Raw genomic sequence first — 25,027 nt, 5'->3', positions numbered from 1 at the left:
AAGCACATTTTTGGTAATTCTGAAGTGTGGTGGAAAGAAATATTTTAATACTATCAAAACAAATACACTAGTTGATGACATTTCCACACATTATCGTTTGTACGCAGTATACTTTTAATCAGCAAAACTGTATGTCTGTGCAAATGTAATGGTAATTTCAATTGAAGATGCGTTGTCTGTAATGGCAGTATGCTTCCACACTATGCATACTCCACTTTACACCACTTCACTCTACTCTGCACCACTCCACACCACTGCAGACTACTCTGCACCAATCCACACTACATCACTCACTCTCACTGCAGTCTCCTCTGCACCACTCCACAACTCTCTACATCACCCTGCTCTATGCCAATGCACTCTACTCTGCACTCTACACCACTCTACTCTATGCCAGTACACTCTACCCCACTCTAGTCTAGACCACTCCATTCTGCACCACGCCCCTCTATGCTACTCTGCAACACTGCTCCCTATTCCAACGCACTCCAATCTGTACCACTCCACGCCAAATCCACTCTAATCTACTCTGCACCACTGCACTCTACGCAACTACACTGTACCACGCACCACTTCACAACGCTTCATTCTACTCTGAAACAATCTACTCTGCACCACTTTACTTTGTGCCACTAGACCCTACTCTGAACCACTTTACGCCGCTGCACTTTACGACACTGCACTCCATGCCAATCACTTTACACCACTTAACTCAAAACCAATGAACTCTACGCCACTGCATGCTATACCACTCTATTCTCCTCTGCTCGACTGTACTCAAAGCCATTGCTCTCTACACCACACAATTGAACTCTATGACACCTTACTCTGCAAGACTGCACACCCAGCCACTGAACTCTTCAACGCTCTACACCCCTGCACTCTACTCTGCACCACTACACCATATGATACTGTACATCACTCCACTGCACTCTACGTCACATGAATCTACTCTGCACCAGTCTACTCTATACTTTATGCCACTTCATTATAGGCAACTATAAAACACTCCACTCCATGATGTTACACTACTCCGTTAAGCTCTACTCCATGCCACTACTTCCCTCTACAATGCTCTACGCAACTCCCTCTACATCACTCCATGCCAATTTAATCTACTCTATCCTACAACACAGTACTCCACTTCTCTACTCTATAAGACTCCACTCGACACCACTCCACTCTGACATTCTACTCCACAGCACTATAACATTCCACTCTACTCCACTCTATGCCACTCCACAACAATGTACTCTGCAATACTATTTCACACCCTCTGTGCCAATCCACTCTGCTCTATGCCACTCCACAACACTATGCCAATGCACCCTACAGCACTGTAATCTACGCTGCACGACTGCATTCAAAGCCACTGCACTCTACCTGACTGCACTCTACCCTCCACCATTCCACACCAGTGGACTCTACTTTGAAACAATCTACTTTGGATCACTCCACTCTGCAGCACTTTACTCTACGCCTCTGCACTTTACGCCACTGTGCTCCATGCCAATACACTCTACACCACCTTACTCAAAACCAATGAACTCTACGCCAACTACCCTGCACCAATGCACTCTACAACACTACACGCTATGCCACTCTATATCACTGCACTCTAGGTCAATGCACTTTACGTCACTGTTCTACTCTGCACCACTGTACTCTACCCCATTGCTCTCTACAGCACTATAATCTGCACCGCTCTACAACACTGCACTCTCGGTCAATGCACTCTACAACATCCTACTCTTCAAGACTGCACTCTCGGCCAATGAACTATACAGCACCCTAGACTGCTGCACTCTACTCTGCACCAATGCACTCTATGCCACTATACTCTTTGATACTCTACATCACTAGACTATGTCACTTTTATCTACTCTGCACCTCTCCACTCTACCCTACGCCACTCCACTTTGAAACAATCTGGTCCACGCCATTGCACTATACTCCACCCTGGGCCATTACACTTCACACCACTCTACAGCAATGTGATCTACACCACTTCACTCAAAACCAATGCACTCTATGCCACTGCACTTTAAGCCGATCTACTCTGAAGTTTAGCCCACTTCACTCCAGGCCACTCTACGACACTCCACTTCATGATATTCCACTCGAAGATGCTCAACTCCATTAAACTGTACTCTACTCTATGGCAATACACCACTCTACAATGCTCTACGCAGCTCCCTCTACGCCACTCCATGCCACTTTACTCCACTGTTTTACGACACTGCTCCACCACTCTACGACACAGCACTGAAATAATTCAACGTAATTATTTTTCAAACTGGTCATGTAGCCGAAAGTCAGAAAGATTACTTCAATTTCATGTTTATCATCATTCCATTACACAGAGGCTAAAACAAGCATTTGCAATGCAATAGGTTTTGCATTTGCTCCAGTTAGAGCTACTGGCATTGTAAATACCTTACTGGACTTTTCTTGCAACATAAATGGAAAATGGAAAGTAAAACAGTTGATGAAAGTGAGGCGATTCAAAGCGCCATGGCCACCATGAGCGCAAAGGAGAGACACAAAAGGAAAAATACGTTTGCTCACAGTCAAACAAATTGGCAACCGTGCAATTATCCATGTAACAGGGTCAGACTGAAAGGCGGTTACAAAACCTACCCACGGAGGGACACATGTAAAGCATTTACCAATGATAACAAAGGATTTTTGAAAGACAAGCCCACAAACGAGTGAAAGTGATGGGCGTGGTTAAGAGCCCACAATTCTAACAACTGCCGATATGTTTGACTGCGAGCAAACTTCTTTTTCCTTTTGTGTCTCTCCTTCGCGCTCATGGAGATTTAAATTAGCTCACTTATGTCAACTGTTTTACTTTTCAATCGATGTGGCAAGAAAAGTCCAGTTAGGAATTTACAACGCTAATAGATCTAACTTGAGCAAACGCAAGACCCATTGCGTTGCAAATGCTTGTTTATGTTTTTTGTCGGTAGACCATAGTATTAGAAAAATACATTACTAAATCAAATAGGTCAAAAAAGCAAGCCCTACTGGCTTTGCCAATTTCTGTTCTGTATGGAAGCGCCACAACTACAAGCACAAGTTCCAACCCCATTATCCAAAGAATCTTTTCCATTAAGTACTTGATTTGTTTTGTGTCAGAGACCGTGCTTTAAATGAACTGTTACAGCCATGCTCCGAGAGCCTACCCACCTTTCTCCTCCAACGAGTGGGCTACAGGCACTTTTCTGCAGGGTTGTTCACAAGGAGGCAGTATAAGCACTTCTTGGAACTTAGCTAATACTGTGCCCTACTCCTTTTCCTAACATTGGCAGCAATGACTGGAAGAGGACTATCCCTACACGGTGTGATCCCACTGATGTGCACTTACTATACATAAAATAAGGCGTTCTGTGGCTTTATGCCTTTTGCTGGCTGGATATCTTCAATGGCCACTGCACAGAAGAATGATTGTGGAAGCGCCTTTTTGCCCCAGTAATGATGTGGATGCGATCCAGGCCGGAGTCAGTCGCCTAGCTGAGGACACCTGCTCCTCTGCTCACACTCTGTCCAGTACACTCGCTCTCTTTATGCTACATTTATATCCTATGGCTAAGAAGGCCTAAATGAAGTCTACAGTGATAACGAACCCATATGACTGCTTCATTAGTAAACCTAGAGGCATGACCTGGGCCAATAGGAAGGGCATTTCAGTGTGAATAGTCACCTGTCATATTAAATATACATTTAAACTTGAATCCATTGAGTAAAAAAAAAAAAAAAAAAAAAAAAGATTTTTCCATACATTTTCAAATCGTTATGTTTTTCAACTGAGGCTAGTTCATATTGGCAATGAGGCACTCCAGTGAGATCTGCTTAAGGACAGTAATTTGTAGTAGGTATAACATCATTTTACATCTATGCAGGCTCTGAAATATCCTCATTGTCATTACTTGATCAAACTACATCAACTTTCTGCCTGACTGCTTAGAAAGGACCACTCACGAAACTGGAGCACACACTATCCAAGAACCCTTAAATATTTTAATGGCTTTTCTATATGTTGGGCTTTGGCGACTCAAGTATATTGCACATAATATACGATTTTGTGATGCAGACAGATTTAAGGACTCATATTTCACATCTCTATGACACTGACCACAGTTTACAGTGGTCAATTTATAGATATGGTTTGTGGTCCTGTTAAAAGGGAGAGGACGTGCTTGATCTCCGTTCATGTTGGTGGAGATTTGTAATGCTAGTAAGTCATAGGAACACTAGCCACTTTTCATTGTTTTTCGAGGAGTTATCCACTCTGTTGGTGCGGCACTGAGGATGTCAACGTCCAGTGGACCCAGATGGTGTAGTGTTGACATGGGTGACTATTACTAAAGGAATTACTATTGTTGCCACTGAATTGATTCTTGTATTAGGCAAAGTTTGTGTAGTTGGTTGTAAGGTAGGTGCTGTTGGACTAGGTTTCACATGGTGAAAGCTTGACCAGATTGGTTTGAGTTTGGGCACAGTTTGTGTGGCGTGTTGCATGTTTGGGATAATTTTAAATCGTTGTAAAAGTGGTGCTGTTTCCTGAGGTTAACATTGAATGACCTAGGGTGTGGAACTGATGTAGCTAGTGTGTAGTTAATAATATGTTTTAATTTTAATGGGAGGGATGCAGCTTTCCCCTTGCTGTACATGTGTGTTCTGTGTTAGAGTGCCAGACATTTGCTAATCCCCTCGTCACTCTCGTTGTCTATGTTATGGGTAGTTGTATCCTGTGATGACCCCCTGACCCCCACCTTCCGCATTTTTATTAACCTTTGTATCTATTTAGTATAGGTAGACGTGCCTTGCAAAGAACTGCCTGCTTCCTGCACTTCCTGACTCTTGGTGCGTATTCTGAGAGGACTGTCCTCCAATCTCCAGACCACCAGTTCCCTTGCTATGGATGTCTGTTCTCGTAGCAGCGCCCTCCAATGGCTTACTCACTTTACAGGAGATCTTCCTGCCTGCCCCCTCCTGTATCCCCTTCCCGTTTTGCTGGGCTGACATTTCCTTTTGGACATCAGCTAAAGACTGCCGAGTATATTTCCCTACTTGGCAACTTTACACAAGTGGTCTACCTTAACTTCAGATGGCAAAAGCACTTGGATCACAATATAACAGCCCTGTTATAACTACACTAAAGTTATGAACCTGTCTTGTATTCTGCCATATGCTCCTGTGTGCGCTTACCACACAAAGTCAACTTAAAAATCCCACCACTTAAAAAACTGAGTATCAGTTTATGGTGGGGTGAAGCATTTGTGGAGCAGAGCTGCAATGCTTGATTAAAATGTACACTTCTGATTTAGGAACAGATGTGAAAGCAGGGTTGGTTTAGTTTCCCTCTCAGGAGAGGCTTCTGCTCCCTCACACCGAGGATAATTAATCTCTCCATGGACATGGTAAGTGAAACTCTTGTTCGTCTCTATTATAGAGACCCACTGAGACATGTTTTCTGGCATTTGGGCCACTTTTGTGGAGTAGAAGGCAGAGTCCAAGTATAAGAGTGCACTTTTATCAAACGCTTCGTAGTAGCTATCCTGGATTCAAGGATGTGTGGCATGACACTGGATGGCCAGTTAAACAAGTCTTGGGAGGCTTCTGAAGTCAGAAGTCAAGTTTGCCTTTGACTAATGGTTTTATTTGAAGATGTGTGAGAAACGAGTTGGAGCATCAGTTCATGTTTTCTAAGCTCTGAGCAGCGTTTCACCTGGAAGTCTGGGTTCCTCCTTGCTATGAATACCAAGAGTACTTACTGGTAATGGCTGTGAACCATACAGAATAAGCTGGTTCTATCAGAAAGCCCAACCCAAAATTCCTAATCCCATAATTGGAGAGGTCTTCAGTTCTCCACATCCTACTTGTTTTAAAGGCTGTGGATTAGAAACCCTTACCAGTTGAGAGTGAACGAGGACCCCGCTTAAAGCATCTGCGAGCCTGCAGCCAAAGGGAAACGCCACAGTATTTGCAAAGGTGCTTTATGCCTCTGGCCATCTCTGAACTGCCATGGTTATCTTGGGAGCCCAGCCATACCCCTTTGCATTGGAGCAGCGGGACACTAGCATGAAAGGTGGCCTACGTTTCTCAACCCCAAATTCATAATTCCATGATCTTGCCAATGTGTTCGGACCCTGCTACGTTCTTCAATTGAGGTTGTTTACATTCCACTATGGTGTTATTTGGTATGGCAAAGTGCCCATTTTTATTCTAGAAACAATCCCAAACATTAAGGCATTACACACACAAACACTTGAGCCATCGTCCGCACAATATCACTCAAAGCCAAATAGTTGGCTAAGCTTGCTACCTCTCCAACATGTTCATATCAAATAAATACTCATGCTTAACCCTGCAGCAGCCAAATACCTTAGACACCGACCCCAACACCATCTTGTGCAGACCATAGCACCAAATCAAAGTTAGTGGAAAGAATTGGGAGGTCTTACCGCGTACCGCTAAAAAGTGCTTACTCGTCATAGTAAAGGCAGATTGTGCTCCGTACAAATGCTAAATAACAATAATAATTTGATGCATTGTTAAAGAGCGATACAAAACCCCTTTGATTTTGCCGTCAGGAGATACTGAAGGTTGTACTAAAGCACATTCTACAAGCAATACCTTCTAGTCAAGTATGAATGATTTTTTTAAATAAACCGAGGATGTGAACATTACAAGAGTGAGTCATACCAGGGACACAAGTTTAGGCAGTAACCACAAAATCCCAGGACATTAGACCCCTTCTCAGCCTCTTTCAGCCAGTGGCGCGCCTGGACACAAAAACACAGCCATCGCCTTCATGCTTGATAACGTCGGCCAATGTAAAAACGTCTACAACTTTCACTGGGCTGTCACTCGGTGGCAGCCTGCCCTCACTAAATGGTGGCGACAGCAATCAGAACAAGCAATGGCGAAGGAAAAGAGAGCCTCGCCATGATGTCATCGTGCATGATGTGCGGCAGCCATTTTAAATTGGGGGAATATAAATGAAATATTGTAACAGTAGCGATTTTCTCCACGCCTCGGCAGCGCGTAAGAAAATCGATATAAACATAGTTGTGGTCATGATTGACTTTGCACTGCAGCAGCAGGGGGCGGAAACAGGCACCCTCATAAAACAGCCTCTAACATTTGTACTCGTCTTTGAATGCACAGCACATGTAACCAGAGAAGAACATGACTTAGAGCCATGTTAACAGAAACATAGTGAAGGCACGGAAAACATCCAGCGGCTCTGGTCAAATGCTATTAGCCTTTGAAAAAAGTAGTCCCAAGCACATTACATTGGAACAAGTGGAAGGCTACAAGTACTGGGGCCATGCGCCAGAGAAGTGTACAACTGTGGAAAAGGTGGGACAAAGAGCAAGGACTGACCACTAGCAAGCAATGATTTTTAAGGACACTGAAACAAACCAGTGAAAAAGCAGAGAGCCCACAAAGAAGTATAGAAGTATATACAAGAGGTCTCGAATGCTCGACCTAATATAGATGTATACTATTTAGAACATACAAAACTGAAAGCCAGGGTTTGAGGGGATTAGTCCATAAGTCACCACTGTACTCTAGACACTCTGTGTTCCCTGGCCTCGCTGAATGGACATGTCAGCTCCTGCTTGAGATCAGATTTATTAAATTTCTTAAGTGTAGAAAGAATACTTTCTTCAGTGGTACCCAGCGTAATACCTAATAATGCATAGGTTGATATCATACATTTTAACCAATCTATTTTATGAAAGCAATCAAGGTATAGCCAATTAAGACCCTATTTAGAGAAGGTTCAACATAGCCACAAACGGTAGAACTATAAGTGGCAGCTGAGAAGCTCTTACAGTTGTATACTATAAGCATCTCCCTAATTGGTCTAAACCCCAAGTTTGAGGCAAACCTGAAGACCGATGTATCAGTCTTCTTTAGCAGCTAGTATTTAAGCTGGATTTGGGGCAACCACTTCAATAAAATAACACCCCTATATAGAAAATGTAGATATTATGTATCTCTGTATTTTTTACAACAATTTGACAATTTCCTTATTTTAAGCAGGCCCTTCCCACAGATCATGATATAGGTATTTGGTTAAGTTAAGTTTTACATTCTTCCACTCCATAAACATAGTATAATAGTCTAACAACATAGGTAACCCATTTGCCTGTGAGCCAGAACAACATGATTTATTTTCAATCATGATGGTATCAATCGAGAGCCAACCTTCGGTAGATCAGTGGTGGATTGCAAGAGAGCTTGTTCAAGCCCATTTATGTACAATGTAATTACGAAAGGAGTTAGAAGACACCCTTGTCTGACTCCCTTCTTTACCCAAAATGACCTAGTATACTTGTCTCAAGGACCAAATTGAACCCTGGCAGTGAGGTGTTGATAGAGACAGTTTAACAAATTAATAACACGCAGGTCAGCACCCATAGAGGACATAATGTGCCACAATTTGGTGTGATTGACACAGTCAAAGCCACTGCTAAGATCTATGAAGGCAGAAAGAGAAAACCCTTTTTGGCCTTTCGGTACTTAGCCACTAGTAATTCCATGTACAAACACTATTCGGGGGTACATAAGCCCTTTGCAAAACTATATTTTAGGTCTCAAATAATGGAGTTATCTTCTGCCCCATTTTCTAACCTCTCTAGTAGCATCCTGCCCAGAGTGTTAACTGAGCTATTAAGTAAAGAAATTGGGCAATAACATCTGCCCCTTTTATTAAAGGCTAGGGCAATTATTGTTCGGGACCAAGAGGAAGGGAGTCCATCCTTGTCGACGGTGTTCAACACATTAGTGAGTAAGGATGCCCACAGTGCACTATTGTATTTAAACAAATCAATAGGGCCACCATTGGGTCCTACTGCTTTCCCTATACTGAGAAATTAGACCAGAGAGATATTTTTCGGGTTCAATTTCAGAGCAGTTTGATACGAACCCATTATGTCTAAAAGGGTTTAGGTTACTTACTATAGGGTGGTCGAGAGTTTGAGTAATCCTCAAATTTAGATTTACTTCAATCATATAATGGTCAATCAAAAATGATGGGGTAACCTTAAAAATGTGACCATATTAACTTAGATTAAACTTTGATCAACAGGGGTGTGGAATTCATATAGCCTGATGCCCAGCACATATTGTTTGAGGTCAAGGACAACAAGTTTTCATGTTTATTTTGTCCTTGCAACAAGGAGACCCAACCCCCTGCATCACAAGCCATTTGGCTGACAGTTTACAATATCACACTATGGATCAGGGAAGGGCATTGTCTGCAGTTAACAAAATATTTGTGTACATATGCTAATTCTGTTCAAACTTGTACCTATGGTTCATGCACAGCCTTTATTATCAGGATGAGCGCTCTAAGTAAATGTTGTAAGATAGGGCTGTACTACTGATGGTGGTTCCAGTATAAAAATGTGTACACACGTTTGCAAATTATACCAATAAGAGGCTTCCAGAATGCTCTCTGATTAGAAGCAAATATTTGCAGAAACTTGTAATTAAGATTGATGATTATTTGCTTTCTAAATAAAATGTTCACAAAAACTGCAACAGGAAAAAAATCATTTGCTAAACTACTGTGAAATTGGATATACCATTTCTAGAAAAATGTGTTGATAGATGCTAGTATTTACAAAAAATATATATAATGGAAAATCAGTGTAACCAGTTTCAACAAGATTAAGGAAAACATAAAAATAAACTGGAATTCGCAAAGCCTATAGGTCTAACATTGGTGTTCAGCCTCTTGATTTTGTCAATGCGTGTCTTGTTTTGACATTGTTTTTGTATAACTTTGTTTGTGGGAGCTGCCAGGCCCTCACAATCATAACAAACATTGGCAAAAAGCAAAAATATTTTTTGATCTCAAAAAGCACACATTGCCACAGTAGTTGCTGGCACTGAACAAACTACTTTGTGTGCTGATATGCTCCTCGTGAAAGAGCAGAATGCTGTCACTAAAGTGAAGCCAGCTGATACATAGAGAAATTATTTAATAAAAACAAAAGTTCTTGGTTAATGTCAGACCTAATTAGTGACCCAATTCTTAAAGAAAGTCACAAAAGTGCACTGGTGGTATGTGTCCTTGAATTAGTGCAGAATTACAGCTTTCGTGAATTCACAAGAATGCCAGGAATTCATACTCCTAGAAAATATTTTAACATGAGCAAGTGCAGGTTTGCTCCCGGGAAAATCTGTTGAGCATTTACAAGTTTACTTTCGCTCCAACCACATGTTTTCCCAACCCTGGAAGAAGTTGTACTTCTGCTCTTGTCAGGAGTAAATTTCCAAACTTTCTCAGTATGGGAAAAGATGAAAGAGATGGAGAAAACCTCTAAAACATGCAAGTTAGTAGTTTTGCACAGACTCAAAACAGCATTCTAACCCTGGAACTACTGCTTACCGCTATTTCCAACCCCATTACATAGATCTGCAGAAAGGTGCTAAAATAAGGGAACTGCTAGTATTCAACCCTTACTATAGTATGAGCCCTGGCATAGTCAGAGAGGCTATTCTCCGAGCTTTAAGAATCAGATCGCTGCCATAATTTGTCAACACATTAAGTGGCACCAAAGGGGCACGTGGATTTCTTTTTACAGGACAAACAGATTTATGAAGCAACCTGTCCCACGGACAAGTAGATATTGTTTTTGAATTCCACAGCCCTGATCGATGATACTCGTAGTTCATTTACCCATGAAGGTATGCAAGATCTACTGACATCTAGACCGAAAATCACTAGCAAATCTCAGATTGAACTAACAAAATAAAGTATTTAATGTATCCCCAAAGGTAGTGTGCAAAAAAATGAGTTTATTCATCCCCATATTGTCAACAAAACCGCAGACAGCCTTTAGATCACCTCTACACAAACGGGCATTAAATTCCCCAACCCAAACAAGATATACTTTATTCTTAGATAGAATAAAGCGTTTACCAAAGGCTGAGTCTAAGGCTACCAATATAGCTGTACTGTTTCTACTAAAACAGTTATTATAAAATTTAACTCATATGAAGTCAGTACCTGTGTCAGTTCCCAAAGAAATCAGTTGAAAGTTAGGGTTATCATTAACAAACCACCTACATTTTACTTGCTGAAGACTAGAGACCAGAAGAGCTAGCCCCCCTTTTGCAAGCCCAGGTCTAGAAGGTTAAGCCAGGGAAATGTATATCCTTAATCCTTTGACATAGAATCTATCTAGTTCCCATGTCTCTTGAAGACAAACAATACTAAAGCTTGCAGTGGTGGGCAACCAGTCAAGGTTGTTTAATTTGTTAAATATACCTACCACGTTCCAAGTGTATTTCAATGGCAACTCCATCTCCTGGCAGAAGAGTTCCTGGGGCTTGCAGTCCTGCCATTGCTGCATCCTCTAGCTTGTCCACTGTCATTTTTAGAGTGCCCAACAGGCGAATACACTCCTTGGTTAAATAACCCCCTCAGGCCTCGAGAAATCTAATTGCCCACTCATTGTGGCAAGTCCAATTTTATCAGCTCGAGCTATATTTTAATGGTACCCCCAGAACTATTCTCTTGGCAGCAAAGCTGTTGTTTTGGCCAAGGGTATGAACCCATGCCCTTAAGGTGATTAGTATCCCTATATTCCACAGCCCTGATATCAGGGGAAGAAACACAAACCTCTTGGCATAGTCCAGTAAATTAATCTAAGCTGTTAATCAATCTTACTTCAAAACGGTTATAGGTTTTGACATATTACATCATTCTGCCCTTCAACCACAGATTGTTTTGATGAATCCCTGCAAGAATTAGTATCAGCAGGTCTCTAAAAGCAGCCTAAGGGAACAACTGAGATGCAGGAAAGTTGTGTACTGCAGTGATGGACTTTTTTTTGTAAAACAAAATTAGCAAAACCTTGATTGCTAAACTTAACTACAATACAACCTCCAGCACAAGAAATGTTTAAATGTCCAATCCAATGTACCCTTCGAATAAATAGGATCTCTTTAAAGAACTGATCAGCATTTCCCACCCTATTTGAAAGCCAGTTACAAGTTTTATTCTTCAAGGCCGTATGAGTGTCCACGTGATTTCCGGGGAGTGTTTAAATGTTTCTTTAATATAACCACAGAAATAGAAATGCAGATTTTAGAGGGGAAATAAGCCTAGAACTGGATGGGCCTGCTCTTGCCACAGGCACGTTCCCGGGGGTGTCCCTCACCCCAGGCATTGTGTGCTGCTTATATGCACCTACTCAATGCCAAAATGGCAGCTACATCTCCTGGCAGAAAGGTTTCTGGGGCAGTCCTGCCCTTGCTGTACCCCCGATCTTGACCTATACCCCAGCAGATGAGTGCTGTTTACATCACCCACACTGCGCTAAAATGGCAACTCTATCTCCTGGCAGAAGAGTTTCTAGGGATTGCAATCCTGCCATTGCTGCACCTTCAAGCTCGTCCACTATTTCATTTTTAGAGTGAGTGCTCAACAAGGGAATATACTCCTTGGTTAAATAACCCCCTCAGGCCTCGAGAAATCTACTCGCCTACTCAACTTGGCAAGTCAAATTTTATGAGGTTGAGCTATATTTAGGACCTAGTCGCCCATTATGGTGAGTTGACAAAGAACTGGTGTTCTGTTCACTCAGAAAGTGAAGGAGCAATAAAGATGACCTTAAATCTTGTATTTATCTTGTCACATTTGCTCTGTGTTCAGAGATATATGTCGGAAGTCAGTTTACTTCTCTGACTGCAGAGTTCTAGAATTTTGTAAAGTGAACTGTCTAACCTGCTGTAGAAAGAGTGTGAAACAAGAGGCTGTATGGTATCAGATTTTCCCTCACACACAACATTTAAAATAGCTAATAGGTAAACTGTACAACATTTCAAAATATATTTTGGTAGTTGTGAAAGCCCATGTTTTGTACTGAAACCCAACTTTCACATAGCATTGTTAATACACTGTATAGTATAAACAGTAAAGCTGCAAGTTAATGAACACGTGTTTGGCCATGTCAATGGAAATATTTACTGTCTGTAAATGACATCGCGCTACCACATCAGGCTTTAGTAATATATTTATTAAAAGGGAATGTTTAAACATGAACTGAGAAATACTCCTACCCTTGACATGATGGCAATGCTATTAGTAAACTAAGAGGCAAATCAGGGATCATGTGTATCCCATATGTGGGCTAGATTCGTATTATGCATGGAGCAAATGTTTAGTCTATTTAATCAAAGAAAAGAGATGTTTTTGTTCAGCAGAAATGATGAACTCACATATTCGAAGGTGCACTTGTGAGAATTAAGAAAAATACTGCTCTGTAAAATAAAATATTTGCCTAGGACTACACAATTTGAGACCAGTTTATGGGTCAAGTACATTTCAGTTAGGTTGCGTAGACTATTCAAGTTACTTGACCTGCAGGTGTAGTAACACGATTATGATTTTTCGAGGCATACCCCTTAAATAGAGATTGGTTGGTGAAACCACTTGTTATTTTCGAAAAACACACCACAGAAGGAGATTTGAGGGGGTCAATTGTTATTTTTATGCAAAATATCCCTGAAGCATTCATCACCTTATCCCACAGGTTGACATTTGTTTAAGGGATATCTTATTGTACTGGTTGCCACCAAGTCTGGTGGACAGAACACTAATTAGGTTATGGATTCACTTTCTTTGCATCAGTCCTCTAATCCTCCAACTAACTGATGCTTAGTCGTTTGTAGTTTTAAACGTCCATTACTGGTATGGATGTTCTACTGAAAAGTGCTGGTACTTCTGCAAAAGGAACTTTTGCAAACGCCTGATTTGAATCTTTAATCTTTGAATAAACGTACTGAAGAAATCTATCTTTATAATTAAGACATGTGAGTAAATTAGCATCTTTTTCTGGACACTACAATTAACTCTTTAGCCTCTCCGCAAATCCAGGTGGTGAAATAACAGCGTATATATGTTTCAATTACTTCCAGTGCTCAGGAAATTCTGTGGAAGTATACATTTTGGAACTAAACGTGTTTGGAGGAAGATTTTAATGAAACTCAACATTAGTCTGTATGAAAAATATTAAAAGTGACACGGATGAAATAAAGTGGAGAACATATTATTTGATTCAAGAAATGCATCTCTTAAAATTGTGGACGATCTTGCAAAACATATTCAATGTACAATAATAAAAGTGGGATTTCCCACAGACACTTGGAGGTTTGCTGAAAGATTCTGTATCGTTATCTGGTATATGCAAGTATGTTAGCAATTTGGATATTTTAAACAACCCAGTAACCCAATTTAGTTCGGCACACAAACATTAAGTGCCTGATAAGTTAAGGTTAAGCAATTAAATGTTCAAGCTGATTTCTTTTTAAATTGATGGATTTTGTTATGGGTACCTGCCAACCCGTTGACTTGGTAATTAGGGCAAAGTGCAATAATTAAGTGGGTGATCCCATAAAACTGAATAAAGCATAAACTTTTTTTATGACGATAATGCAGGTTTGTAAAGAGGGTGAGCCTTGTGAAGCGTAATAAGGCATGTTGGTTTATAATATGGTAAATATCATTGGGAAGAACAAATGAGAGTGGGTTGCTAGATGTTCTTCATTGCAACAAGCAGAAATAAATCAACCGCAGTCCCACATTTTAGCACTTGGAAGGATACAACTTGAATACATCTCTAAATAATGCACATGGCAATTGAAGGTATAAAAAAAACCCGAAAACATCTGCGCACCACACAAGTTAGACGATAACTATGAAGCATGTTCTTAAACTTAATGTGAAAGGAGAACTGTGGACAAGATTTACTATAGTAACTCCAAACTCTCTCTATAAATGAATGTATGCCCTGTGGAGGTTTGCTGGAAGGGGGTCCCACTGAAGTCTGCAGCAGAATGTGGGTGCTGGGACAGCCAAGAAGGGGCTTACAGAGGGGGATCTGTAGGTCGTAGGTAAGCCCCCTCCCCCATCCTCATCTTGTCCCACCTCCTCTCCTCCCCTGCACCGTTCACACCCCGCTCGCTGCTTCCACGACTCACCGGGTCTGCCCCCCGCCCGGACATGGCTCTCGTGCGGTCAGTGGTCCCCGCTGGGGTCTGCAGGTAGCGGCAGGGATGCTCGGGAGACTACAAACGACCCTCGGCAGCCTCCAGGTGGACAGGATTCAGGCCCCCACTGCGCCTGCGCCAGACGCCGCTCTGCCGAGCATGCGCAGAGCGCATGTCAACAGGAAGCATGCGCACATGTACCCGCGGGAGCACTTAACGGGGAGCGCGTCCTCGGCGCAGAGCAGTTTTATGAACACGTGGAGGACGAGTTGCCGCCAATGCAACAGATTTTGTACCTGAACGGCACGTTTCCGGTGTTTCCCCACGAATCGGGATCAGCGCACTCGACTTCCCATCAGCAACGGTACAGCACTACGCATGCGCACTGGTACAGCCTTAGTCTGAGTGGTCCATAGTGCTGAGTGGTCCTCAATACTGCTCAGGGTACTCATGGGGTTCGTTTACCTGTCTTCCTGGTGCTCCTGGGGTCAGTCACCCTCCCCCCCCCAGTTACTTCTAGGGTCAGAGTGCCTCCTCCCACCAGGTAGTGCTGGGGTCAGTCTGTCTGTCATCCAAATACTGCTCGAGTCAGCCTGCCTTTCACCCCAGTTACTCATGGGGGGGTCAGTCTGTTTATTACAAAGTACTGCTGGAGTCAGTCTGCTGCCCCCAAGTACTGCTAGGGTCAGTTTGTCTGTCCTCTAGATATTGCTGTGGCCAGTGCGCCTTTTCCCTCAGATGCTGCTGGGGTCAGTCTGCGTGTCCCTGGTACTCGTGGGGTACTCCTGGGTCCAGTCTGCTTATCGACAGGTACTGCTGGAGTCTGTCTGCTTCGTACTAGGTACTGCTGGAACCAGTCTGCCCCCCACGTACTGCTAGGGTCTGTCTGTCCTCTGGATACTTTTGCACCCAGACTGCCTTTCCCCTCAGATGCTGCTGGGGTCAGTCTGCCTGTCCCTGGTACTCGTGGGGTACTGCTGGGTCCATTCTGCTTCCTACCAGGTACTGCTAGAGCCAGTCTGCCCCCCCTCCCCCCACACACGTACTGCTAGGGTCTGTCTGTCCTCTAGATACTTCTGACCCAGACTGACTTTCCCCTTAGGTGCTGCTGGGGTCAGTCTGTCTTCCCCTGGTACTCGTGGGGTACACCTGGGTCCAGTCTGTCTCCCCCACGTACTTCTGTAGTCATTATGCTTCCCCCCAGGAACAGCTAGGGTCAGTCTGTCTGTCTTCTCGATATTGCTGGTGCCAGTCTGCCTTTCCCCTCAGGTGTTGCTGGAGTCAGTCTGTCTTTCCCTGGTACTTGTGGAGTATTCCTGGGTCCAGTCTGCTTATCACCAGGTACTGCTGGGGTTAGTCTGCCCCTCCCCAGGTACTGCTTGAGTTAGTCTGCCTCGCACCCCAGGTACTGCTGAAGCCAGTCTGCCTCCCCCAGGTACTGCTAGGGTCTGTCTGTCCTGTAGATACTTCTGGAGCCAGTCTGCCTTTCCCCTCAGGTGCTGCTGGGGTCAGTCTGCCTTTTCCTGGTACTCGTTGAGTATTCCTGGGTCCAGTCTATTTATCACCAGGTACTGCTGGGATCAGTCTTCCCCTTCCCAGGTACTGCTGGAGTAAGTCTGCCTCGCCTCCCACCCTCCCCGGTACCCATGGGGTACTCTTGGGTCCAGTCTGCTTACCACCGGGTACTGCTGGGGTCAGTTGCTACCCTTCCCCCACCAGGTACAGCTGGATTCAGTCTGCCTGTCTCTCCTCGTGCAGCACCATTACACGGATACAGCTGGCAACGTCCAATTCACTTCTGTCTGCGTCTCAGCACTATTTTCGTCGCTTTAATGGATGAGCTGTGTGTGTCAGTGTTCTGCTGTCCACAAGGAGAGGGGGAGCTGTGTGTCATCTGTTGTTCTTAGGAAGTTATAGTGCATTCTGTGCCTGGGCTACACTGTGCTGTCTTTAGGGAGTTGTATGTCTGGGCTCTGCTAAAATATTTATTTAATCTTTTTTTTAATTTGTAAATATGTTCCAACCATCGTCCGGTGACCTAAGGGGACTCTCTGGTGTTGGTAAATACAGTAGTGCTGGGTAGTAAGAGAATGCTTTGCAGAGTCAGGAGATGTAGAACCGGGTTGACCATCAGTAAGGCTCGGACATACCGAGGAAATCCGCCATCGAATGTGTCCCAAAAATGAATAGGCCTTAAATAATAAATAGGGGTGTTCTATGTTGCCTCATCTGTGCTCTTCAGAGGGAGTGAGGGTGATTTGTGCATTTGAGTACTACTGTACTGTTACAGGGACAGAGCGGGCTCCATTTCTGCTTTTCACAGGCGTGTGTTTATGCGGTGTTTGGAGAGTACTCTTTCTGAATATCTGTTCATAAAAACGAGATGTGTTTTATTTTTTTTTTATTTTTTTTTTTTACTATTTTTCTATAGCTCGAACAAGAGTTTAATGAATGACGGTGTACCTTACAAAAGTAGAGTTACAGTATAATGTTTTATTTCTGTTCTTTTTACTCACTCGACTCTACATAGAGAGGTATTTGTGTCTGGGCTCCACAGTGCTCCCATGAAGAGAGGGAGCTGTATGTCTTTCTTGGCGCTACTCTACAGTACTTATGTATTGCGTGAGCTATATTTGTTTCTTGGCTCCACTCTACTGTATATTTGGAGTAAGGGAGCTGTGTGGTTTTAGGCTGGATGTGCTGTTCACAGGGCGGAAGCTAGCTGTGTGTCTCTATGAGCTGTTTCCTATACTATGCGAGGTGGGTCCTGTGTATGGCAAGGGCTTTATGTTTTTCACGTGTCTCTCTGTGTGGGCTCTTACTTCACTGTGCTGTAGCGGCTGCCTGGAGGGTATTTACTCTACTCTCCACAGGGAGAGGCGTGGGTCTAGTCTTCGGTTCTCTCTGCTGTTGATCTAGAGGAAGCACATTCCCCTGACATCTGCGGGAGCTCAGGATAGTTTATATTTTTGTATCGATGATAGAAGACATGAGGTGCACATGTCTGGTCTCTTGTGGCTATGTACTGCTCATGGGGAGGTAACTGTGTGTGTGTTTGTGCACGTGTGTGGTACTTTTCTGTGTGCTTTATAGAGAGTGATCTTTATATGCTAAAGGGCTCTTTCTCGTCTGCAGTGTTCATTGAGGGCAGTGGAGGACCGTGTGTATCTGAGCTTGTACCCTTTTTTTTTTTTCAATACTAATGGGGGAGAGGGGAGGAGTGTTTGTGTCTAAGTTTTAAACCTTTTTCTTTTCTTCTGTCCCAAAGGAAGAAAGAGCTGCGTTTGAATCTTTATTTTACTTCATACTCATTTGCAACTCAGCAATATTTTCGGCTGTAAAATTACGATGAAATCCAGGAAAAATTTATACCAGCAGGAATTAAAAGTGAGTAATAGCCTGTGAAGGGTATATTTTGACGTAATGTTTACCACACATATAGAATAATCATTGAACCTTAGCATATCTTATTATAACAGGCATGGATCTGAGTTAGTATAGACTTAAGTCTTGCTTGAAACAAGCACAGTGCCCAACAGACAGATCAACTGTCAACTAAGGGAATTTAATAGGACGATCCACGTGCCAGCCTAACAAGTAGCTAAACCAAAGAAACAACAGAATAATTCTTCCCTCTTGAAGATATAAGTAAATATAACAAAGAGAAGAAATGATTTATAAGAATAACAATTAAAGAATGTAAAGAAGAAGGTGGAAATCTTCTTTAAGGAAAAGTAAACAACGTACCAACTACACAGAAAATGACAAAGATAAGGTAGTTAATATCAAATGAGTTTTTCAGGAGTCTTGTGTTTAACTCTGCTAGTAATAGTGTCAACATCAGACAGAAAAGTATGCGCTTAGGAATTGACACACATGTTAGATAATATTTAAAAAAAGACTCCCTCACACTAACCACCTCTTTCCTTAAGAAGGGTGCATTTGGGAATTGATTCTCAACAAAAGATTTTGAAGAACTGAGAAGACATTTTGAATACTGAATACTTAGAAACACAACCTACTTCCAGCAAAGTTCTAAACGCAGTAAATTCTGACCAGAAACTTGGCTGCAGGAAGCATTTGCTATTCTAATATCACTAAGAACAACCAAACAGGGCAAAATAAAAGCACATTGTAGGAATGCAGAACTGAAAAAGATAAACAACAGATTGCAATCTGCAACACACCTGGCTCAAATAGTAATCAAGGCAAGCATCACCTACACAAATGTAATAGAATGCACAAGTCAAAAAAGGTACTATTCCGACAGAATTCAAAATGCTAAATGTGCAATTCTGTAAAAGTTTCAATGCATTTCGTAAACCTAAATGCACAGCGATAACACATCCCATGACTCAAGAATTTACTAACAAAGTAGCAAGTCATTACACAACCAAAGCAAACATGTTGGACTCCTGTTTAGAACAAAGGAAAACCACCAGAACTAACCAATTTCCAGCAATCCTCTACAATGGTAAGCCAATCCAGCTACTGCATTCTTTCAAACAACATTCACATAGTTAATTTATGGATCTGGTTAAAGCAAGCAGGCCAGCTGGCCGCCCCTCTTACTCTTGTCCACCACAGATCTTCAAGAAAGTTATTTTAACTATGTCTGAACCCACACCACTAAGAAAAACCATCAATAATTATTTTCCTACAGGAATCTTTGTGGAAGACTTAAAAAAGGCATACATATGCCCATTATTAAAGAAAACAAACCAGGACCCACATGACCCAAACAACTACCGAGCAATTTACAAATGGACCTTTCCTAGGTAAACTGATAGAAAGATCAACATTTACTCAGATGTCACAATTCATACTTTCTGACTTCCAAACAAGATTCCATCTAGAAAGAGACACATGATCTGCCCTCATCGCCATCTGGGATGACCTTAAAAACACAGTAGAGAATAACAGGGTTGCTGTACTCCTTCTCTTAGGCCTTTGAGCTGCCTTCGACAAAGTTGACTATGACACACTAGTCCAATGACTACGAAGCCGATTTAGAGGGATCTGCTTGTAACTAGATCAGATCCTAGGTTCAAAACAGGACAAAAGTTTTCTGTACTCTCTTCTCATCCAAACTGTACTTCACAAAAGCAGGGGTCCCTCAACGCTCTATCATCTCACCCATGCTTTTCATCATCTACATGAAGTCATTACTGGCAATGATCAATGAATTTCAGCTCACATTCTACAATTATGCACATGCCACACAAATAATTCTCAAACTGGAAAGCCCCAGATACATTGAAAACTCAAAAATCTTCAGTTGCCTCACAGCTCTTAATCAGCAGATGACATGGAGCCACCTCAAATTAAATGCTTACAAAGCTGAAAAACTCACACATAGCGATTGGAAAAATTAATACCCACTCTGTGCCTGGCCTGACTATCTGTAATAAAGTAATACATGTTGGAATTACCATGGACTCCAGAGTATCAGTTAATGCCCAAGTGGACAGGATAGCAAGGTCGGGGTTCATTACTAGGAAGACATCTTCCCCCACCTTGGATTTTCATAATAGATCCAAGCTACCATCTCTCTTGTACTGTCTGAACTTGATTACACCAGTGGCCTCTACCACAGATCATCTTTATCTATTTATCTATGGAAAAGAGTACAACAAATTCAGAACTCTGCTGCCAGACTACTCCTATATCTAAAGCCAAAAGCCAACATCTTCACTACATTGAGGCCCCTACATTGTTAGACAGTTGACAGAAGGTCTCCCTTCAAGCGGCTTTGTATCACCCACAAAGCAATATATGGAACACAACCCCTTTTCATTAGGAACAAAATTACCAAATACATACTACAAAGGAACCTGTGCTCCAGATTTGCACCTCACCTCAAAACCCAAGCATTAAAAAAAGACCCATGGGTTTTACATCTTTCTCTGTTCAAGCAACCACAGTATGGAATTCATTAGTCCCCAAACATTAGAGCCACAGATAATTATCTTATCTTAAGAAGACTACTGAAGAGTTGGCCTTTTCCTGCATAACCAAAACACTCAACTACAAACATACAGTATACATTTGTGCATGTAAACATATAATTTGATTGTAGGTATTTAGATATGTGCATTTCTTTACATATATATATTACTAATGGTTTAAAAATTATATTTTCTTTAGGCCTGCTTAAGAAGTGTAGATATTACTTAAGTTAAAAAATATGTTATTTTATGCATAACATGTATATAGGTCGCTGCATTGTTTTCATATGTTATTGATTAGATGCTTATGGGTCTCTGTTTAGTTTGCCTATCACAATATGTAAATATGATTATAACATTTTTTGTATCTATAAGTGCTCCACTCTTGAAATATTGTGGACATATAAAAAAAAATGAAAATACCGAAATAAATTAGCTTTATGTACTTTACGCACAGCAACACCTGAAAGTCTGAATTTTTAACTGTCTCGCCATACATGCACTCATGAAACTTTATACAATAACATTTGAATGTCTATATTATTTTCCTTATACGTGTATACCATTTCTATGTGGTCATATATCTATTACTTTACCTACTTCTACAAGGAATAACAAAGCCTTCAACTATCTCCAGTGCTCTACTCTATCTCATACTATACGTCTGTTAATCCTCTACCTCCACTCTCAGACTCATCCCAAACTTCATTTTACTGCTATGATTTCCCTAAGACCCTTTCTTGACTCCTCCCTCCTCTAGCCCTCATTGACTCAGCCCAAACCACATTATACTACTATGATTTCCCATGTAACAGTTTCTAGACCCTTCCCTACTCCATCTCTCCTTGACCCACCCCAAACCTCATTTTACTGTTATGATCTCCAAAATAACACTTCCTAGTCTGTTTCCTCCTGCATCCCTCTGACTCATTCCAAACATCATTTTAAAACTATGATCTCTCCCTAATAACCCTTTCTAGACTCTTCCATCTTTTGACTAATCCCAAATCTCATCCTACTAGGGTCTTCCAAATAAAACTATATAAACTCTTCCTCCTCTATACCTCCTTTATCCTATTCAATCAAACTAACAGACTTCCAAATGAACATCTCATATTTTCTTATACTAATCCCTCAAGTTCTGGAGTAGCATGGTACAGTGCTGAAAATCACTTCAACGTCTCTGGTAGCAAGCGCTATATAAATACAATTACAAAAAACAGTCACCCCACACGTAGTTGTGGAAATGTTACACTGCACGCATGCTGTGTTGGATCTCAATTGCTGCATGAATCTATTGTGTAGCGTTCAGCGTCCTAGACATAACTGCAACATTGAACTTTTTCTACTCTGCTCTGAGAGAGAACAGCAACCACAACATACTTACTAGCATCCACTGTTATCGCTCATTTCTTGCTTACACAATAACGTTTGAGAGTCAGTGTCTCAACAATGTCCTTGACTTGCTCAGAGGCCCTTTATTGTACCTCCAATCACGAAAATTAAACATTTTTTCTATAAGAGTTTCATTGGTTCCATTTTCTGCACAAAATTACTACCAAACTTAATATAATATATGAAGACCAGTGAAAGATATTAGCTTTTCTTTATTGTTTGGAGGTAGAGAATTCTTAATTGCATTGTCAAGTGAAGCCTTAAGCACAAAACCATTTCCAGACAATGTAGGCCCTGAATATTTCACTTCATTTACAAAAAGAGTATATTTTTGACCCCTAAGGGTCACACTTTTTTTCTAAGATGTCTGCATACTTCCTTCATGTGATCCACTTGTTACCCCTCTGACTAAGCATAAACAAGAATGTCATCTTGAATGAATTTACATATATTTCAGTGTCTCTAAATATGTGAAAAATGGCTGTTTGAAGTTCTGAGACAGCTACAGCCGAGCAAAAGGGCATGCCCCTGAATTTCTACAAAGTAAGTGGTGTCAAAAAGTTGTAAGCTGCTTAGAATCAGTAGTCATTAACAAATGATGGTATTTAGAACATAGGTTGAGGGTGGAGAACTATTTGGCTTCCATCAGGATAGAAACAAACTCATTTATATTTGAAAGGGCATGACAGTCATAATATTTTTTCCATTCAGTGACCTGAGATCCATACAAAGTCTTGAATTGTTTCATTTTCTGGCTAAAACCATAGGAGATAACCATTCAGATGAGTCTCTCCTCTTTCATGCCTTCCTTGTTTAGATTGACAAAGAGAATCTTCAGATCGCTTCTCACATTCAAAGGAACACCCCTCCACACCTGTATTATATGTATATCATTGTTTTGCTATTTAATTTTTTACCAGGGAACCCCATCAATAAATTAGGAAATACATCAAGAAAATGCTCAATTAACCATCCTCCCTTGTCATACTCAACAACTACAGAGCATCTTCTTTGCTCCTGGGAAATATTATAGTCTTGAATTTCCACAAATCCTTCTAACCTAATACATTAACTCCCTTAAAGGCCACAGATAACTTTTTGTCTGCACTCCTTTCTTCAGTTTCAAGTTAATCCTGACATCCTGACAAACCTACCATCTCAATCATATGCCATCAAGTGCTTTTGCCAAAATGATAGACCGTGACAGATCATTTTCTACAGTCAGATTACCCTTCATTCATCAAATCTCTTGTAATTATTGTCCAAGGGGCCTCTGAGGGCCTGATGAGGAATTCAGCAGGCAGTTTTCACCGTCCGCCAAACTTCTGGCGGGGAGGTTGCCGCCACTCTGGCTACCTCCCCGCATGACCCATTAAGAGTTTCCCGCTAGACTAGCGGAAAACAGGCTACAGCATTGTCTGCGGCTCGTAATCAAGCCAGCGGCAATTCTGTAGCCAGCAGTGTGCACCAGCACCCTTGCAATGTTTACTGTCAGCAAAGCAGACCACGAACATTGCAACAGTGCTGGACAGGGGCGGCCCTGCACTGCCTGTGCCACGTGCATGGGCAGTGCAGGGTCCTCCCTGTGGTCCCCTGCACCTGTTCTCTGCCAGCACCGCCATGAAAAGGCGGGGGAGAACAAGGTTGTAATCCTGCATGCAGCGCTGCCGTGGTGGATTAGGAACTCGGGCACCGCCAGACCGCCGGGAGTGACCCATGGCGTGTTTTAACGCCAGGTTTCACTCTCTACACGCTGCGCAGCTCCCCCTGTCTGCCTCTGTGCCCCTGACCCCACCCTGGCTACTGCTGCGAGTTTGAGGCCCTCCACCCGCAGGCACCCGCCTGCGCCTCATTCCTGGAGTCTAGTGGCTGCCGTAAGTATCGGGTGTGTGTCCTGTTATTTGTCCTTGTGTTATATGTGCCGCTTTTTCACGTTTCTGTGCCTTTTTCTGTTTTCTGACTCTGCCTTGCTGCTTTTCCTGTGTCTCGCTCTGCTTATTGCCTTTTTGTTTTTCCATCCGTCTTCGCCGTTTCTTGCCTCTTCCCGCCGCTGCGGCCCCACCCCCTCGTGCCCCATTTGCCCACCGCTCCCCGCCTCCCAGCTGCTCCTCCCTCCCACCTCCCCTTCTTAATTTCGGCACCTGCGCTGTGCACAGAGTTACCCCTTTAACTGTTTTAAGGCCAGGTTTCACTCTCTACACGCTGCGCAGCTCCCCGTCTGCCTCCGTGTCCCGACCCCGCCCTCACTACTGCCGCGTGTTTGAGGGCCTCCATCACCCGCCTGCGCCTCATCCCTTGTGTCTAGTGGTTGCCGTAAGAATTGTGTGTGTGTGTGTCCTGTTATTTGTCCTTGTGTTATTTGTGCCACTTTTTCACATTTCTGTGCCATTTTCTGTTTTCTGACTCTGTCTTGCTGCCTCTACTGTGTCTCACTCTGCTTATTGCCTTTTTGTTTTTCAGTCCGTTTTTGCCATTTTTTGCCTCTTCCCTTTCCCCCCGCTGCGTCTCCTGCGGCCCGCCCTCCTCGTGCTCCATTTGCCCACCCCTCCCTGCCTTCCAGCTGTTCCTCCATCCCACCTTCCCTTCTTAATGGCGGGTGCTGTGCGGCGTTGGCGTGCCAGAGGCAAGCCATTCTGTGACTGCGCCTAGCACCTGTCCCC

General features: G+C 42.5%; 2 protein-coding genes across 6 annotated transcripts in view; one reads left to right on the top strand and one right to left on the bottom strand.

Moving 5' to 3' along the window:
* The window catches only part of LOC138286355 (zinc finger protein 845-like), a 367,802-nt gene extending 352,597 nt beyond the window's left edge, over positions 1-15,205 (bottom strand). The window contains exon 1 of the mRNA XM_069226512.1: positions 15,016-15,205. Within this exon, the coding sequence (XP_069082613.1) occupies positions 15,016-15,039 (24 nt within the window). The 5' untranslated portion in view covers positions 15,040-15,205. The remainder of the gene's footprint in view (positions 1-15,015) is intronic.
* Positions 15,192-25,027, top strand: part of LOC138286607 (zinc finger protein 664-like) — a 73,854-nt gene continuing 64,018 nt past the window's right edge. For 2 of the 5 annotated variants that reach the window (XM_069227038.1, XM_069227035.1), the window contains exons 1-2: positions 15,192-15,388; positions 18,293-18,411. In XM_069227038.1, coding sequence (XP_069083139.1) covers positions 18,373-18,411 — 39 coding nt within the window. In that variant the 5' untranslated portion in view covers positions 15,192-15,388; positions 18,293-18,372. Of the gene's footprint in view, positions 15,389-15,419; positions 15,512-15,536; positions 15,835-18,292; positions 18,412-25,027 lie in introns of those variants that run through there. The other 3 variants (XM_069227037.1, XM_069227036.1, XM_069227039.1) reach the window with 3 other exon arrangements.

Source organism: Pleurodeles waltl, chromosome 3_2, assembly GCF_031143425.1.
Source record: "Pleurodeles waltl isolate 20211129_DDA chromosome 3_2, aPleWal1.hap1.20221129, whole genome shotgun sequence".
In the NCBI taxonomy this organism is placed as follows: domain Eukaryota; kingdom Metazoa; phylum Chordata; class Amphibia; order Caudata; family Salamandridae; genus Pleurodeles; species Pleurodeles waltl.
The sequence above is the reverse complement of the archived record's forward strand: the minus strand, read 5'-3'. Positions and strand labels throughout refer to the sequence as shown.